At 42.8% G+C, this 16,735-nt stretch overlaps 1 protein-coding gene across 1 annotated transcript; it reads right to left on the reverse strand.

Moving 5' to 3' along the window:
* Window positions 1-6,947: 6,947 nt before the first annotated feature.
* Window positions 6,948-16,662, reverse strand: SLC25A29 (solute carrier family 25 member 29). The gene is made up of 4 exons (XM_080394617.1): window positions 16,172-16,662; window positions 14,585-14,628; window positions 9,955-10,038; window positions 6,948-9,309 (listed from the first exon to the last, which is right to left on the reverse strand). The coding sequence occupies exons 1-4, from the start codon at window positions 16,530-16,532 to the stop codon at window positions 8,572-8,574; spliced, it is 1,227 nt and encodes a 408-aa protein (XP_080250743.1). The 5' UTR covers window positions 16,533-16,662; the 3' UTR covers window positions 6,948-8,571.
* Between the last annotated feature and the right edge of the window lie 73 nt (window positions 16,663-16,735).

Below are 16,735 nucleotides of genomic sequence, written 5' to 3' on the forward strand. Positions count from 1 at the left end.
TCAAACATGCTTAGTTGATTTCCAGAGTTCTCCTTACGGATTTTCAGTGAAGAAATTCCAGCCTTTGAGAATAGCAACCAAATTGACTTTGAGACCACCATTGCCAGCCTACTACTGACGGATCCCTTCATTGTACCACCAGTTTGCCAGCAAATTCAGGTAAGGGGAGGAGACTCCCAGGGGTAGGGGAAATGTGGCCAGTGGTTTTAAAGCTGGCAAAAGATTTAAGTGCTTATTTACCCCATGCCTGTTCTACTGCTCATATGATCTTAACATTTCCTATTACCGTATCTGGTTCTCCTGCTGTCAAAATGGAAGGAAACCAAATCTAGCTGTGTATCTTTTGACTCAGACCACTTCTAAAAGTTAGAGCTGACTATAGGCTTTTCTAGCTGTGTGTATTTCTGGTCTGCCAGTAGCAGTAGGTCCTGCTTTAAGTTCAAGACAAACTGAACTTTGACACCTATTATTTCTGGAGATCGTTTTTCTTGAAAAGATTGTAGGAGGAGCCCAGGCACATACTTGAAACGCTAAGTGAATAAATTCTTAGTGAAGTCAAATGTCAGGGTCTCAGCTGAACTTGCACTTGATTTTAGTTATCCTCTTTCTGAAGAGGTTCTCAGTTGAATTGAGGTAATGCAATTTGACTTTTTCTCTCCACCCCCCCACCCCCCGTAGTGGCCACAAGTTGACAACAAAGTCAAATACATTCTAACAACACAGCTTGTCAGCAGTAATACAGTTTTAAAGGCAGGTGGAGATCCTTTCCCTCTTGCTTTTTTACTTACTGTGGAATTAGCAAAGAAGCAATAGTTAACAAAAATGGCAAGATTATTAAGGCTTTAAAATGAGGAAAGCTAATCCCTTCAAAGTGCTAGATGAAGAGGAATGGCGGTGGCAAGAAAAGGTGTTTCTACTTGGTCATCACCTGCCCTAAGGTGCTCACAGAATATTTTATCAGTGCATGCCTTGGAAAAACTTGGACTGATTAGTCTTTCTACTCAGTTAGGATGGACAAACTCAAGGATGGTGTATGCTGAATAGCATTCTTGAAACCGTGGTTCCTTAATACCTTGAAGAAAATGGAGAAAAATCAGTATTTTTGTCAGGGCTGCTGGGCAAATCAGTCTAGGAAGTCTAATCAGTCAAGTGATTGCTGTTACTGGCATTGGTTGATCCAGTTCTGTAATGATGATGGTGTGGAACAATGATGTTTTCTTCTGTACAGCGTCTTTCTTAGGCCTGTGTTAGCGTGGCTTGAGGAGGGAAGTAAAGAATGTGTCGGTGTTAAGCCTTGACTTCTTAGAAACTGCACTAATGTTACTGTATTGCTTAAAGCTATGGAGAAACCAAAGGTCCTTCAAAATCTTTGGAAATCGGGATGGATTTAAAAACTGAACACTGGATGTAAATTTTGCAGGCAGGAATAAAAATAAAGGTTGAACTTGAGACAAATAGATTTATTTGTAGCTGTGTAAGTGGAATAGTTAAAAAAGTAGCACTTCCCTTGGGAAGAGTGAAAAGGTTTCTTCTGTCAGCCTGATTTGGCAGGTCCCAGGGCAAAAGAATGGCAGAATGGCATGGGGAAGAGGGTGTGAGACCCCACTGTAGAACACAAGAAGCTGAAACATTACACAGTGATCTGTAAAGGTATAAACAAATCAGAGGAGAAATGTATGTGCTTGTATTATCACAAGACTCTGTATTAATTTTGATTATATTAATTGACCTAGTATTGATTTGCAAAAGGCCAATAGCATGAAGGTGGCTTTACAGCAATGCATAAATGCCACCTGGATGGCTGCTGGCTTCATTTTGTAAGGTAATTTAATCGGTGGTCCTTTACAGAATTTTAATTCTCTGCTTAAAATAAACTAGCTTTGGCAAGTTTGTGTGTGCTCACAATCATCCTATATTATTAAGGCAGTTTTGCTTTGAATTTTTTCAGTCCCTTTGTTTCTCTGGAAGTAGTCTGGAGAATATTGAATTTCCTTCTGGAGAAAGCGCATCAGATTAATTGAAAGAGTTCATGTGAATTTTTCAGGTCGTAGCTTCCCCTAAAGTGGCAGTAAAACACCATTTTGCTGTAGGGAAATGAGTAACATCGCGTATAGCAACTGTTCTTTAGACAACGCCATTTTCAGGGTTTTCTTAAGTCTTCTGTTACTTTTTTTCTAACAGAAAATCTTTTTAAGATTGGGTGCTGGTTGGATACAATTCCTTTCATTGCGTGTTACAGTGTGGACATAATAGCCCTCCTGTGAGCTGCTGTCCTCACCAGGTTCCTGTATGAACTGGAAGCTCTCACCAGGAGCAAGCCTGACGTTCTGCAGAAATGTTAAGTCAGTTTGGGAGGGAGGGAAAAGGACAGAGGGTCCGTGGGATCCTGGCAGGGCTTTTGGATGCTTCTCTCACCGCCACTTTTATCTAAAGTGTTCTCGTAGGTTTAAGTGTGACTTCCCTCTAATCAAGCTGCTGTGAGGTAGCATCTCTGTCAGCGCTTTATTTCGGTCTGTACAGGCAGCCTCGAGCGGTGCTTTGCCAGGAGATGGCAGTGAATTACCGCTTTGTACGGGGTGGCCGGCAGGCGGGATAGCAAAGTGTCAGGGTGCCCCTCCGAGGTCAAGTGTGTGCAGGGTGCCCGTGGTGCTCAGCAGACCTTGACAGACTTGGAACGTGCCAGTGTCAAAGAGCAAAGTTTCCCCCACACAAGTGCAGAAGAATTAAGTGTTACACGCTCTGCTGATTTGTAAGTGTCCCAGGTGTACCTGTGCAGTCGTAAAAAGCACAAGCAAGGCAATGAACATAAAGACTGTAAACAAAAACTGTTGAGTGTGACATGGGTCGTTTATTTTTAGGGGATCCCAAAATCCGATATTAATATCAAATATCTTTTAAAGAGAAATGTGGAAATCTAATGACATGTAATGTTAACAGATGCGCTGTCGGCTGTGAGTGGCTATTTCGGTTAGCTGATGGACATGTAAAACAGGAATGCTTCACTCCAGCAGTGGCTTCCTAAAAGGTGTCAGCTCACCTGGGGCGGCTAGGGCCTCGCCATTGGACTTTCCTTCAGCATGTTGCTGCTTATAATGTTTGCACGAGCGTTGCGGAGACTGCGGGACCGATGTTGCATCAGAGTCCTGCATTGCAGCTCTTTAGGGCATCAAAGATCTCAGGTAAACTAGTACTCTCTCTGGAGCAGGCCCACAGTGAAAGTGTATTTCAGAAGGATATTGTTCGTGGCTAACGGGTGCATTTTTTGAGATTAATCGTAGAGCAGATAAAGACGGAGGCATAAGGTGGACTCCTTGTTACACAGTGGAAAATCCATGCGCAAAATGCTTGGTGACCGGGTATGTCCTAATACTAAAGCTCATCTCAGCAATCGGTTGCGAGACAAATCTGTAGAACCATAAAGTCATTTAGGTTGGAAAAGACCTTTAAGATTTTGATTTAAGGGCTTATAGAGTCAGGTGGCCTCTAGAGGTGCAGGATGCTTGCCGAGGGTGTCACTAATGTTTCCAACTGCTTTTGGGTTGCAAAGTTTGTTGACTGCCTCACACATGGGGCATAATGCAGCCTATGTTTTGACTTTTTTTCAACACATTTCTTTTTTCTCAGTGAAACGGAAGACACAGCTTTTGAACATGGAATCCGTCTCCAATCTTAACCAGTGCTAACGGAACCTCCAGTGGATTTCTGTGAATCTAATGACTGAGTGCTTGGAAGAGCATACAGATGTTTGTGGTTTGGGAATGGATTATAAGGAATAATACTATGGCAGATCTTCAGGTTTTCCTTTTGTGTGGGGTGGTTGTTGTTGTTTGTTTTTTATCCTTTCCTGTTGCATAGGTTAGGGATAAGGGATTTAATCTCACTTTTTTTCCAGAGTGTGAAATGAAAGCGTACAGTCTCTCCGTTCTGAATTGACAGAGAAGCAGGTATCTGCCTGGAGGAAATTAAGGACAAGAGTGCTATTTTTACTTTCACCTCCTTTAATTGCAGTTTAAAAGCTTTAGCTTTATTACTAGCCTGTTCAAAAATTACCTGTTGTGGATTCTTCCTTAAGTGAAAATGTATCAGTGCACAAGGAGAGCGGTGTGTGGCCCGGTTGATTGCAATACTTGAATGTACCTGATCTAGGATAAATTTCTGTGTAAGACAACTAGATCAGGTCAAAAAAAAAAAATAATACTGATTTTCTTTCATACCAACTTCAGTCAAATTACTCTAGCAACAATTCTTCCTATTTTGATACACGTAGCAAACAGTGCAGGCCATGAGGTCAAGCTTTGTTATCATTTTAGTATTCTATAGATCGGCACATGGATATGATTGAAATGGTATAACTCCATTTTAACTCTTAGTAAAAAATGCAGAGTTTCTTTCAGTAAAAAAAAAAAGCAGTCATAATAAAGTTTAAGTGATAATAGCAAGTGATACCAAGAAGCAATTTAACTGTTAATGTAAAGTTTTTTTAGACCTGAAGAATGTTTTGTGAACATTAGAACTTGCCTTTCTTCCATTTATGTCAATTACAGGGTATTATTTTTCACTGCAGACCTTGCTTTGCTTTGCTTGCTCTCAGTTTGTTTATTGAGGAAACTGTATAGCTTCAAATCACATTCTAGGTCAAATCAGGTAAAACTGAAAATAAACTGTAAATAGACAAGCTTTTTACTGTATATCATACATATTATTGTGCATACTATCTCACTAATATCTCTTTTATTTTCTGTTGGTGATAACCATTGTTGTAATCAGTGAGGGCAACACTAGTACGAAAACTGCAAAACAGTTGGAGTGGGAGGGTAAAAATGGCTTATTTTCCTCTGCTTCCCTCCCCCACTGCCTCTGAACATACATAAATTCCTGAACACTGAAGGCAGCAGTTTGCTTCCCCGTGATTTCAAAGCCTGTCACCACTAGGTTTGGCCCAGCAAGTTCTCTGGCTCCCTGCTCTTGCTGTGCTTCCCAGGTCCATGCTCCCTCAGATCCTTCATCTGCCCCAGGTTGTGGTGTTTGGTATGGCACGTTGCCTTAGGTAAGCTGCTGTTTTCTCTGGCTGTTTTTTTCTGGCAGAAGAGGGGTTTATCTGCACCTTCTGCTAATCTAACAGTGTTTGGCATACTTTGGGCTTTAAGTTGTTCTTTCACTATCCACAGATCAAAAGTCTGGCTAACAACAGCTGTTAACACCTGTTTTCCAGCATAATAGTAAATGTAGTTAATTTCAAAGAACAGAAACTTCTCTGCATTGTCGACTTTTTGTACCTGTGTCTTTGTAACTTTCCCAGCATGCTGCCTGTCCTGCATCTGCAATGTGCAGGGTTTCATCCCTTGAAATGTCTTGCCGCTTTTTCGTATGAACTTGTAAAAAAGCTATATGTGGAGAAAGACAAGGGAACGAGGCCAAAACAAAAACAAACAAAACAAAAAAACAGACCCACAAACCTGTCATGTTGATGGTTACAGACATGATAAATTAACTGAATTTCACCCCCGTAGTTTTAATAACTTATTTCAAACTTGGAAGGATTGTACCTGGATGCTTTTTCCCCCCCTCTTGCTCTTATTTAAGCATGTTTGTAGCTGCAACTTTTAACACGGGTATGACCCATCCACTAGCAGGGTGGTTGTGAGAGTAGAACATGGGGGCTTGTTAGCAGCTGAGTTTTACTTTCAGTAAGTTTTACCTTCTTACTCCCTTCAGTCATTGCAGCATTAATAGAGCATCTACCCGGTATGATGATGCTTGTAGGATGATCTGGGGAGGCAGAGTACGGTTCTGTCTGACCTGGCTAAATCGGATAATGTATCAAAAATCTAGCAGGAAAGAACTGACTCATTTAAAACGGCTGAGGCTGTTGTCTGGCTTGATTTAATAGAAGTCACACAGATTTCAAGCAACTCGCATCAGGTTGAAGGCTGGGGTTTACCTTCCTCAGGCTTGTTGAATAACCTCCAGTATCTGCTAGATTATTTAAGTTCCAGATGGATTGAATTCTAGAGAATGTTTTAGTAAGCACTGCAAGTAAAACATTGTGTAGCCCTTTCTGTTCTAACGATGTTACTGTTTTTTAGGGAGATGCTGTTTACTTATTCCAAGTATGTTTCTGTGCCATAGTTCAGCCTTGCTCCTGCTGAGAGAACACAAGGCAGTTGACTGGAACTGTCCCTGGTCACGGTTAGCTGAAGAAGTGGTGGCCTTTCGCTTTTCTCATCTAGCAAACGGATGCTTGACAGGGTTTTTTTCAGTCAGGTGTATCTACCCTTTAACAAAATAAACTAGTGAAGTCAGTACCTGAAGTAACCCTCATCAGCCAGGAGATCTCTTTTGCTGGTCATAACATGCATCATCTTGCTTTTTCTGTGTGACTTTCTATTTGGAATATTGATGCTTTTTGTGTTGTGGGCTAGTTGTGCTGTCTAAAAACAAAAGACACTACAACCTACAAAGATTTTTGCTGAACTTGCCCGTCTTAGAGCCAAGTATTCTGATTCAGGTATGAACAGTGCTGTTGGCATACCAGGTACTTGATTCCGCTGTGACTCTGCAGGGACCCTGACTCATCTTGCGCAGTTGTGCAGCCTTGGTGCTGATCAGCACTGCTTAAACCAAATAAATGCAGTATAGGAGGGGTCCAAGCAGGCTGCCAGCTCTTTGCTTTAAAAGCGGGATTGTTCTCATAGTAAGTATACTATCTTCAAGTAGAGGTTCTCACTGACAAGATCAGTTTCAAGAAGCAAGCTCGGGCAACTTCCCTTCAATGAACTGATGCGCTCTAAGCCAGAGCAAAGCACTGCCCTTCCAGGTGGTGTGTGGAAGGCAGATGGAGAACAAGTTTCTCCTGGCAAAAGCCAGAAACCCCACCCTCTCGCAAGCCTGATTTAACACAAGGAACCATCTGAGTAAAACCTAAGAAACTTTAAAGAACCAGAGTAAAAGTTTTTTAAAAATTTATTCCCTCAATTTTATATACAATAATTACAGAGTACTATACAAAGGTGTAAATGGTCTTTGCTGTGAGGAGTTGTGCATATGCAGCTTAGTAGACAGATTTAACATTCAATTTGAATCTCAGTGCAAGTAGGCACTAAAACATCCAACATACCTCCAAGGTATAAAAAGACATACCAGTTTTACAGGTTTCTCCAGCATATTTCGTTACAGTGCAAAATGCTATGAAGTAAGGTTTCTTTAGAAAATTCATATAAGTTAAACACATATTGCACTTGTCCCAACCAAAAGTGTAACAAGTTGTACTTACTGAACTAGTTTGATACATTTTAGAACATTCCTTATACACATGCACTCCTTCCTTCTAGCTACTTGTGCCAAATATGTGTAGTTCTTACTCCAGATCTTTAAATAACTGTTTGACTAATGCAATCCCTCTTGAGCAGGCTGCTAATAGAAGAAAAAATATCACAGCATATTAACATAACAAGAAAATTCTGCAGAACCCTTTTCAGTCTTCTTTCCAGTAGCACTGTAACTAAATACATAAAAAACAATATTGTTTAAATTCACAATGCAAGTGTATTAAACACCAACCATTTCAGACACTTACACCCCTATTTTCTGGAAAGGTATGAAACCTCCAGTTCTAAACATGTATGTATTTCTACAGTACTTCAAGCTGCTAAGCTAACGTTGCACCCACAAACATTTTGTGCAATACCACAGGTAGGACTTTGACTTCTGTACATCACTGGCTGCTATGGGGCGCATTGGGAGAAGTGGTGCAAAGTTGCGTTAACTTCAGAGAACAAAGTCCACTTGGGCTGAATCTAGTCAATACAGTCCTTGCACCCACCGAACAAGAAACAGAGGTGAAGGCAAACAACATCAATCTTACTAGATTTGAGTTTCCCTAAATCCTTACAAGCCTTTAGATTTAAAGGAACAAGTGCAGATGCTAACTTTGTGCTTAAGATGCTTACTCAAAGCTGACAGGTAAGGGAGTAGCTTAGGAACAAATCATACTATTTTTTTATTTTTTTTTTTTTAGCAAACCAGTATGAACAAATTTGCTACTAAACCCACTGATGTATAAAAGCAGAGGAAAAGCAAAACACATGGCTAGCTGAATACTAGTCTGTCTTAAAGAGTTCAGGGTTACCTGCAAAATGCCTCCAACATTTAATTTCCTCCGCCCACTTCACTTTAGAGGACTATACTTACTCCCGTTACATGCAAAAAGAGCACTTCTTTCCTGACAACATTCCTGCATTCAACCTAACTCAGTCATCCAGAACACGAGTGGAAGAAAACCTGATTTCTGGTACTAGGACATTCTCCAGAACCTCTTCTGGAGCCACAACAGTAACTATAAAATACTCTCTAAAGGCAGGTCCCCATCTTAACTTTGATACTATTAGATATAAAGTCCTTAATAAGGCAATATGCTGCTTATACAAGTAATGAGATGAAATCCTAGTCTGAAACATTTAGGAATTCTTTATATGGATAGCATATGTTTACGCCACTTGTGCGGGTCAAGTGTTTAAGTTTAAAAAAACCCAACCAGCCAGGCTTTGGATCAGGAGAACAAACAGAGAAGGTTCACAAACTGGAAGGCTGCTGGATTACTGGTTCACATTCACGAAGGTTGTCTTCTGACCTCATATACATTAGGAACACAGTGACAGTAGCAAAGGTAGCTGCGTTGACAGGGAAAGCACGGAGAAGTGTGGAAGTAAGACCTCTGGTGAACACCCTCCAGCCTTCTTCATGGTAACTCTTCTTGACACAGTCTAAAATGCCGTTGTACTGTGTAACGCCTCCGACTCCATCAGCCTGAAGTCGGGATTTGATCACGTCCATGGGATAGGTTGAGAGCCAGGACACAATTCCTGACATCCCTCCGGAAAACAGCAGTTTGGGAATAACGTAATTGTCCTCAGCTTCACAGCCTAAATACCTGGTCATGCAGTCGTAGGTCAGGAAGTAAAAGCCAAAGCTTGGAGTCTCTCTTATGAGTGTAGAGACCATACCCCTGTTGATGCCCCTCAGCCCTTCCTTTCGATAGATTTTGATCAAACAATCCAGAGAATTTTTATAGTTTTTCATTTTTAGTTTGTATTCTCCTGTTCCTTGAAGCTGCATTCTTGTCTTTGCCAACTCCATGGGACAGCAGATGACGCACTGGATAGCCCCTGCTGCTGACCCTGCAAGGAACTGGTTTAGAGGAGTGTCTTTTCCAAGAGCACGAAGTGTGTTTCCTTGTACACCGAACACAAGTGCATTAATGAAGGTAAGTCCCATCATTGGTGACCCAATACCTTTATAGAGTCCAAAAGCCTAATGGAAGAAGGAAGGAAAGACCCTTTTTAACAGTGGTGTCGATAACCTCCTGAAGCTGTGCAGAACATGGCCCTTCCAGCTCTCCCTTGTGCCCTGACTTTCTAACAGTGGCCAGAAGATCAGCACCGTCTTGCTTTGTAATAATAATTTCATTACTGCCTAGGACACAAACATCTAAACATTTTTAGCAGTACAAATATACAGCTGAACACATCAAAAAAATAATCTCAGCCCATCCAGAGAAGTTTTCTGGTAAATTTTATACTTTATGTAGGTAAAAGCCTAAAGCCACCCTCTTAGCTATGGTCTTAAAGCTTCAGCAGCAAACCCCCCCCCCCAAAACTCACCGACTTCTTCACTTATTGCTCAGATTGCTTGGAATCTGGGAAAATTAACGATTCAAATAGCTTGTGATCTTACTTTCAAAGTTAACTTCAAAGTATCAACTTCCAACTTGGTGATCATCTTCACAAAGTTTCTGGCAAACTTCTGACTACAGTACCTGCCCTCTTGCCAGGCGAGGTTCAGAGTACGCTTATCTCTCGATCTTCAGTGTTTCTGGGAAAGCTGTTAAAAAATCCCACCCTTCCTATTTACAAATACACCGATTACTAATATACAAAGCTTTGATTTTGTACTCACAGATTCTTGCTTTATGATGGACTGAAAGCAATGGAAGGTCCCACGGTAGAGAGGTTTCTCTACATTTTGAACTTGTAGACGAACCTATAAAAAGTTGTATGAGATACCGATTGGTATGTCAGAGCAGCCTAATTGGTAAACTAGTGTTTTGTACATATATGCAGATTTGGTATAGCAATGTAAATACAAGAGCACAGGCTGGACACTGGAATGCCGTATGTGGCAAAATAATTCAATAATATTGTGGAAGTGTTTTGAATTAATTTTGGGGGTGAAAACATGAAGGGAGGAAGATTATTAACTTCTTGTGAATATTAGAAAAACAGTATGTCTAAGTACAGCAGGGTACACTGTTACCTAGCATTTCAGATAGAAGTTTTCCAGTACTGGCTACAATAAGTACTTTCTTTAACTGCCAAGAATACTTCTGTTCACGCTATCTGTTCAAACCTGATACAATTCTATTTAAAAAGTTATTTTTAAGTCAAGCATGAAATAAAGATAATTTTAAAAGGATGGAAACTTCCAGCAACACCACCCATAGTGTTTCTGGCTACCAGACTTAGGACCCTTCACTGAGATTTTTTTTTTTTTCATAGAGGGTAGCTAGGAAGTGAGTCTTTGCATAAGGAAAGGAATAAAAAACCACTTGTCCTTTTAGTTTTGTTTTTTTTTTTAATCTGCTGAACACAATTTGTGAGGGTGTGGCTGTTTCAAACCTTTAATGGTAATAATCAATTAACCTTTCTAAAACTGAAATATATGTTCTGCTGCACAGATGGATGCTACTGTAACTGGCTGATATTATGAGACAGGCCTTTTTCTATGTTTTTTTTAAACTTTAACGGGAATATCCAATCCTGGGTTTTTTCCCTGCTAATTTGTCTTAAGCCCACGTAAAGTCTCAAAGCTACCTAGTTTGTGCAAAGCCCTACACTCAATAAACTCAATAAATTGGTTTTACTGGAATGGTAAAGTTCGAAGTCTCTGATCTCTAGCGTGGAGGGCTGCAATGTTGCTCAGAGATGTTTATCAGGTATTTAATGCTGCTACTGCTACTCCAGTGCAAAAAAATGCAAGACTTTTTTTCTTAATAAAATATTATCAGGTCTACATGCAAGATTTCTGACTTGAAAATCTCTTTATCATTGTTTGCCTAAAGTTAATAATAAACACCACCACAACAATGAAAGACTTGTAAGATTATGTGGGTCTAGAAAAGGATTTTGGAATGTGGTTTATCAAAATTCTATATTCAGGTTAGCTTAGCTTTCTTTGAGCTAAAAATAAATTTATAGGTTTAGTATTTTTTAATGTTTCTACAACCTGTCACTTTATGTTTTGTAAATTAACTGAAGTTTTCAGTGTCTTTTTAGCATACACATTAGTGTATATATAGCTAGCCATACTGGGAGGCAGAGACCACCTCAGGTCTTCCAAGGCTTTTAAAACATCTCCACGTTAAAAGTAGGCTTACAGTAGGATTCAAAGAAAATAAATCCTTTGTTACTCAAAGTGATGTTTGGGGTGTAGGCAGACCTCAGCTGCTCAAGAAGCAGACCCACAATCAAAATCATAAATCTTAAGCTATCGATTAAATAAAGTAAAACCTTTGTTTTGTGCATAGTTTCAAACCCCATCTGTGAAGTTACAGGGCTTGCACATGCAAGAGCTTTGGGAGAATTGCAGCTTCGGAATCTTCAACTTCTTTATACACTTGTCTTCCGTAGTTTAGTCATATCCTGTATACAGATTCACTTCCTAGTGGCATAGAGCTCCCACTATTTTTGTCTAAATAATTTGTGAAATACTGACCAATTAAGCCTTGCTGTAGCATAAAATACTTAGAGTACTGACACTCCAGGTCTAAGAATAAAAAACAGCTTTCATCTGAGCATAGTGCTGATCTCATGGGGATCCCCACATTAGACTACCAGATAAAGTTTCATATGCACTCGCCGTCTTATTTCAGAAGTCTTAATGCCATATTCAACAAGCTTTTTGGCATGTACAACTAAAGGAAGGATGAACTGTGCAAAGTTTAGCCCTCTATTTATTGCCCATTGTTCTTGCTTGCTTCTTATTTGAAGCCACTGTTACCAAGGTCTTAGGCACACTGGTACCACTGTAATTTCACATCACTAAAGACTTGCATAAATATACTCAAGACTAAAAAAAACCAAACAACCAACCACACCCCCAAAACAGTCCAAACATTTAATAGTGTGTAAAACAAGTGATTTAGAAGTGTTTGAGCAAAGACAATGTCCTCCAAGGAAACGTAGTGGGTAAGATCTCAACAACAGTGTGCCTGAGATTCAGTTTTAGAGCCACTGTGTGTGGAAGTGTATACAGCCAGAAACGCATAGCAGAAAGAAGGTTCAAGAATAAAACTTTACATTTTTTTTTAAAAAGGGGATATTTAAACCCCACTCCCTCCATGCCATAGCTGTAGAAGAGGGACACATCGGTTTAAAACCAAAAAGGGAAAAGCTTCATACGTCTTTTAGATCTTTATTTGAACTAATACATTTGGGAATAAATTAAGACTGAGAGAAACAGAAGTGTTCACCTGGGCTATACTTACTAGGCAACTCTCCCGTGATGAGGCTTATCTGTCATCTACAACAAAGTAACACTTTTGCTGTTAATGAAGACAGCCCCTAGCTCAGAAAGTAAAGGCAGTTAAAAGCAAAAAAGCAATTTTATACATTACATCAACAAACCAGGGACAAGGAGTTTGCCAGTTCTGAGATCAGCTCAGCTGTAGGTTTCGCAGGGCAACTTCACCAGCTTAATCTCTCCCTGTGTGTCCCACCATCCCCCTCCCGGCTTTGTGAAACACAATCACTGGCCAAAAAAAAGAGCTTAAAAGCCATGACAGAAGTAAAATTCTGGCTTATCTAAGCAGCTTTCCCGTTGTTCAGTTATATTAAAAACTTACAGTCTAAGGTGACTACCAGCTAGCTCTTTAAACACCGCAGAACTATAAAAAGGACTGATTCTTAACACATATACATACACAACAAGTTAGGCAATGTCTTTTTTTTTAAAAAGACTGGTTATAGTGTTTGTTTCCCCATGGTGACTATGCCAGCTAATAACACAAACATTAGCTTTTTCTCTAACAAAAAAATAGGTAAGTACTTATAATACCTTCTAATGGATATGCAAATATAGTGTGCCACACTGGATTTCACAAAACATTTAAAGTCATCCAGAAACAATTTGCTCTACTGCAAAGCAAGATGCTTTTTCTAAAGCAAACACATCTATTTTGTGTTAACACATCTGCTGGAACTAGCATGGGAGCCCCAGTTTTGCAGACACAGAAACATTTAGTTTTATGCACTAGAAGCTCTGCCACTTAAAAAAAAACAACAGAAAAATGCCACACATGGTTCACTTTAGTCTGAGCATAGCATTTTAGCAGTTTTGCTGGCTTCAGTGAAATGACCCATCACCTTAAGTTAAGCATGTAAAACTTGGCAGTGTGGGGATGAGAGAGAGACAGCTGGCCCTGTACCACCATAAAAAAAACCCATATGCAAGTCTGGATAATACATTCCTGAAAATATATACTAGAATTCAATCCAATTACTTAACAGTCAAATTTACCATGCTCTGAGAAACATACATACAGTTTGACTTATTTGAGCAGCTTGCACTTGACTGGCAAAGACTAATATCCGCTAGCTAGGAAAATCTGTACAGAGTTAACCATGTGCTAGAATACAGAATATGGTGATGACCTCGGTAACACTATAAGCCCTTTGCATATCCAAATTCAGAAAGGTAGAGGTATTCCAAATATAGATCTAGCGGGTGGCATGCTGTCTGCTGCAGTCAAATGATCTGGTGTATTAATTTAGCAGGGATATATTGGCATCCCTTCTTCTATTCTTCCAGTGCAAGACTTTGGATAAGGCTGCCAAGAAGTGACTTAAGTTGTCATCCCATTCTGAAAAATGGGTTTAGACCCCTGGGAGTCCTGGCTGAAGGGCCCTCCAGCAGATGTCAAATCTCATCTTTGAAGTAGCTACCCTTAGTTTGCATAATACCATCAGAAAATCAATTTTAACTTTGAAAGTTATAAAAAGATATAATAATACTTAAAGGGAGGAAAAGGCCCCCAGACAAGCTTCATGCCATGGATTTTTATCCATTTGCATCCTTTGGCTAGTGTGATAAATTAAAGCTCAAGCAGTAAGCAGCAGAGCTCGAGGGGAAAACAGAACAAGTTTTCAACCTAGTAACAAGTAGGTTTGAGTTTTAAACATGAGGAGAGGCGGTTTTGGTAGCTGATGATGAACAGCTGCAGAGAAGCAAGCTTTGAACAAAATTAAATGGAAGATGGGATTTTCAAACACAACATTGTTACTGCGCTGATAAACCTGTAGTTTAGGGCAACATGTGTCATGTTACTGGGTTGAATCATGCATACAAAGAATTTTTGTTTCTGAATAGCTGGAGACTGCAAAGTCATGAACAGTGCTTGAGGAGCCTTGCTCCAAGCTTTCCAGGACAGATTTATCCTTCTACAGGGTCTGGGGATCTTTTTTCCTCCCCGGCTCCTTGGAAAAAGCTAAGTTTTCCACCTGGAGACAAGAGTATTTCATAATCAACCCACCTTAACAGTATCAAATGGGTGTCCTACCAGCACTCCAGCAGCACCTGAAACAAAACAAACACCACAGTTATGACTCACAGTTTTCCTCCCGGGTCTGGGGCTAGCTGTAGCCCAAGCATGACCACCAGCCCAAGGTGTAAGTGCACAGCGTTGTTGGTAGGCCAGGTCAAAAGCATCCTATCAAGCCAGGAGATGAGATCTACAGTTCAGTCCTTCAGGCCAGTACTAGGTGCCTTTATGCTCCCATCAAGCTTCTCAGCTGCAGGCAGGGGTTGGGGTGTGTGACTGCAGAGCGTGCCTCACCACATGGGTCATACGATGCTCAGCAGCGATTCCTGGCCTCATCCCAATGCAAGTCCAGCGGGCAGAAATTGCAGGCTTCCTCCAAAGCAAAATATTTAATGTATCTGCCACTCTGTGGAGGCACAGAAAACCTGGAAGCTTCTCTAAAAGCAGAAAAAAATCCCTGCTGTGCCCACAGCCTTTCCAGATGTGACTGTAGCACCTGCAGAAGGACCAGGCATTACCAAACCCCTTTGCTTTATTGTAGCATCAAAGGGCTTTTTAGGAAGGTACACACAGGCCTATTGGCTACACTAATCCAAAGACACACATTTTGCAAGCGCTGCTTGAAGCAAGGAATTCTCTAGCTCCGTATTTCTGCAAGCCATCAATCCATTTATGACTGTCGACAACAGCAAGAATTCTAGAGTGCTTCAGTCCACCTTCTCCCAGTTTGCAGAAGGATAACCCCCCTCCCTCTCCTGCGGGGGATGTGGCAGAAGCACCGTGCCCACTCCAAGGCAGTCCAGGCTGTTCAAGGCCAGCACAGCGGCGAGGCAGTCCAGATCTCAGAAACCATGATGTGTGCTGCGTTTGGTGTGAAAAACCAATGGCACAAGTGACCAGGTGGGATCCTGGCCTTGCCAGGATCACTATGGCGGAGTCAGAGAGATGCTGAGGCAGGGGGGAGAACAAACCAAAAACCCACAGCAAAAAACAAACCTCTTTGCCAGCTTGGTAAGGAGAACGGCAAGCGCAAACAACCGAAGATGCGAGAATAAATCTGAACGCGATTTTAACAGCTGCTAAAAATAGCAGGCAGGCCGTAAGCGGAGCAGCGGGAAGCCCCGGACAGCCCCACGCAGGTATCGCCTCCCCCCCCCCGTCCCGCTACACGCTCCCGGCCGAGGGGCTCCCGCGCCCGCCGCCGCCCGTTTGCTCGCCCTGGGCCCGCCCGTTTTCCCCCAGCCCCTCCGGGCAAACCCCGCCGCCACCGCACCGGCACCTGGGGGGCCGCGGCGCACCGCCCCGGGAAGTTCCCCCCCCCGCAGCGGAGGGCCCGTGCCCCCGTGCCGACACAACTGCCGCCTCCCAAAATAAAAGAGCCGCGCCCAGCCCTCCCTTTAATTTTTTTTATTTTCTCCCCCTTTTCTTCTTCCTCCTCCCCCTCCTTTTCTTTTTCCCTTTCCGCTTCCTTATTTTCCTTTTTCCTCCTTCCCCTCTTTCTCCTTCCCGCTTCCCCCCCTCCTTTTTCGCAATCCCCTCTTCCGTTCGCTCGCCCGCAGCCCCCCGCCCGCTCCTCACCGCCGACGCATCCCGCCAGGAAGTCCAGCGCCATGCCGGCACCCGGTCCGCGGGCGCAGCCCTGCGCGATGGCGCAGCCCTGCGCGATGCCGCTGCGCGCACTGCGCCGCCGCCCGCCGCCCGCCCTTTGTAGCCGTCCCGGGGCGGCGCCGGGCCGCGCCCCCGACGGGGCGGGCGGCGGGACAACTCCCCCCCCGCCGCCCGCAGCCACTGGCGGCCGCGCCGGGGCGGCTCCGGGCGAGGGGCGGGACGGGGGTGGGACAACCGGGGGCTGGGGGGGGCGGAGCCGCGGAAAGGGCGCTGGCGCGGGCGTCCCTTCCGCAGCTCCCCCACCCCCATCACTTCTTTTTTGCAGCTTCATCGGGACAATTCAGCAGAAGTAAAGGCAGAAAGAAATGCTGGAGGGGGGGGAAGGTGGCGGTTGCCCGGGGGGGCGGGCAGAGCATCCCTCCGCCGGCGCGGCAGCGGCACCAGAGCCGTTCCCGGTGGCCCGGGGAGGCCGTGCGGCGGCAGCTTGCTGTGCGGGTGCGGCATCCCCGGGCGCTGGGGGTCGGGAGCCCCGCG

The sequence above is a fragment of the Falco punctatus genome (genome assembly GCF_963210335.1).
Source record: "Falco punctatus genome assembly, chromosome: 7".
NCBI classification, from domain to species: domain Eukaryota; kingdom Metazoa; phylum Chordata; class Aves; order Falconiformes; family Falconidae; genus Falco; species Falco punctatus.

Excerpts from the sequence above, each read along its gene's own strand:
- SLC25A29 (XM_080394617.1), bottom strand. The coding sequence starts at position 16,532 with ATGAAGCTGCAAAAAAGAAGTGATGGGGGTGGGGGAGCTGCGGAAGGG. Across the intron at positions 14,629-16,171 it reads CCTGGCGGGATGCGTCGGCG|GTGCTGCTGGAGTGCTGGTA; the intron begins GTGAGGAGCGGG and ends GTTTTGTTTCAG. Across the intron at positions 9,310-9,954 it reads CCATCATAAAGCAAGAATCT|GCTTTTGGACTCTATAAAGG; the intron begins GTGAGTACAAAA and ends TTCTTCCATTAG.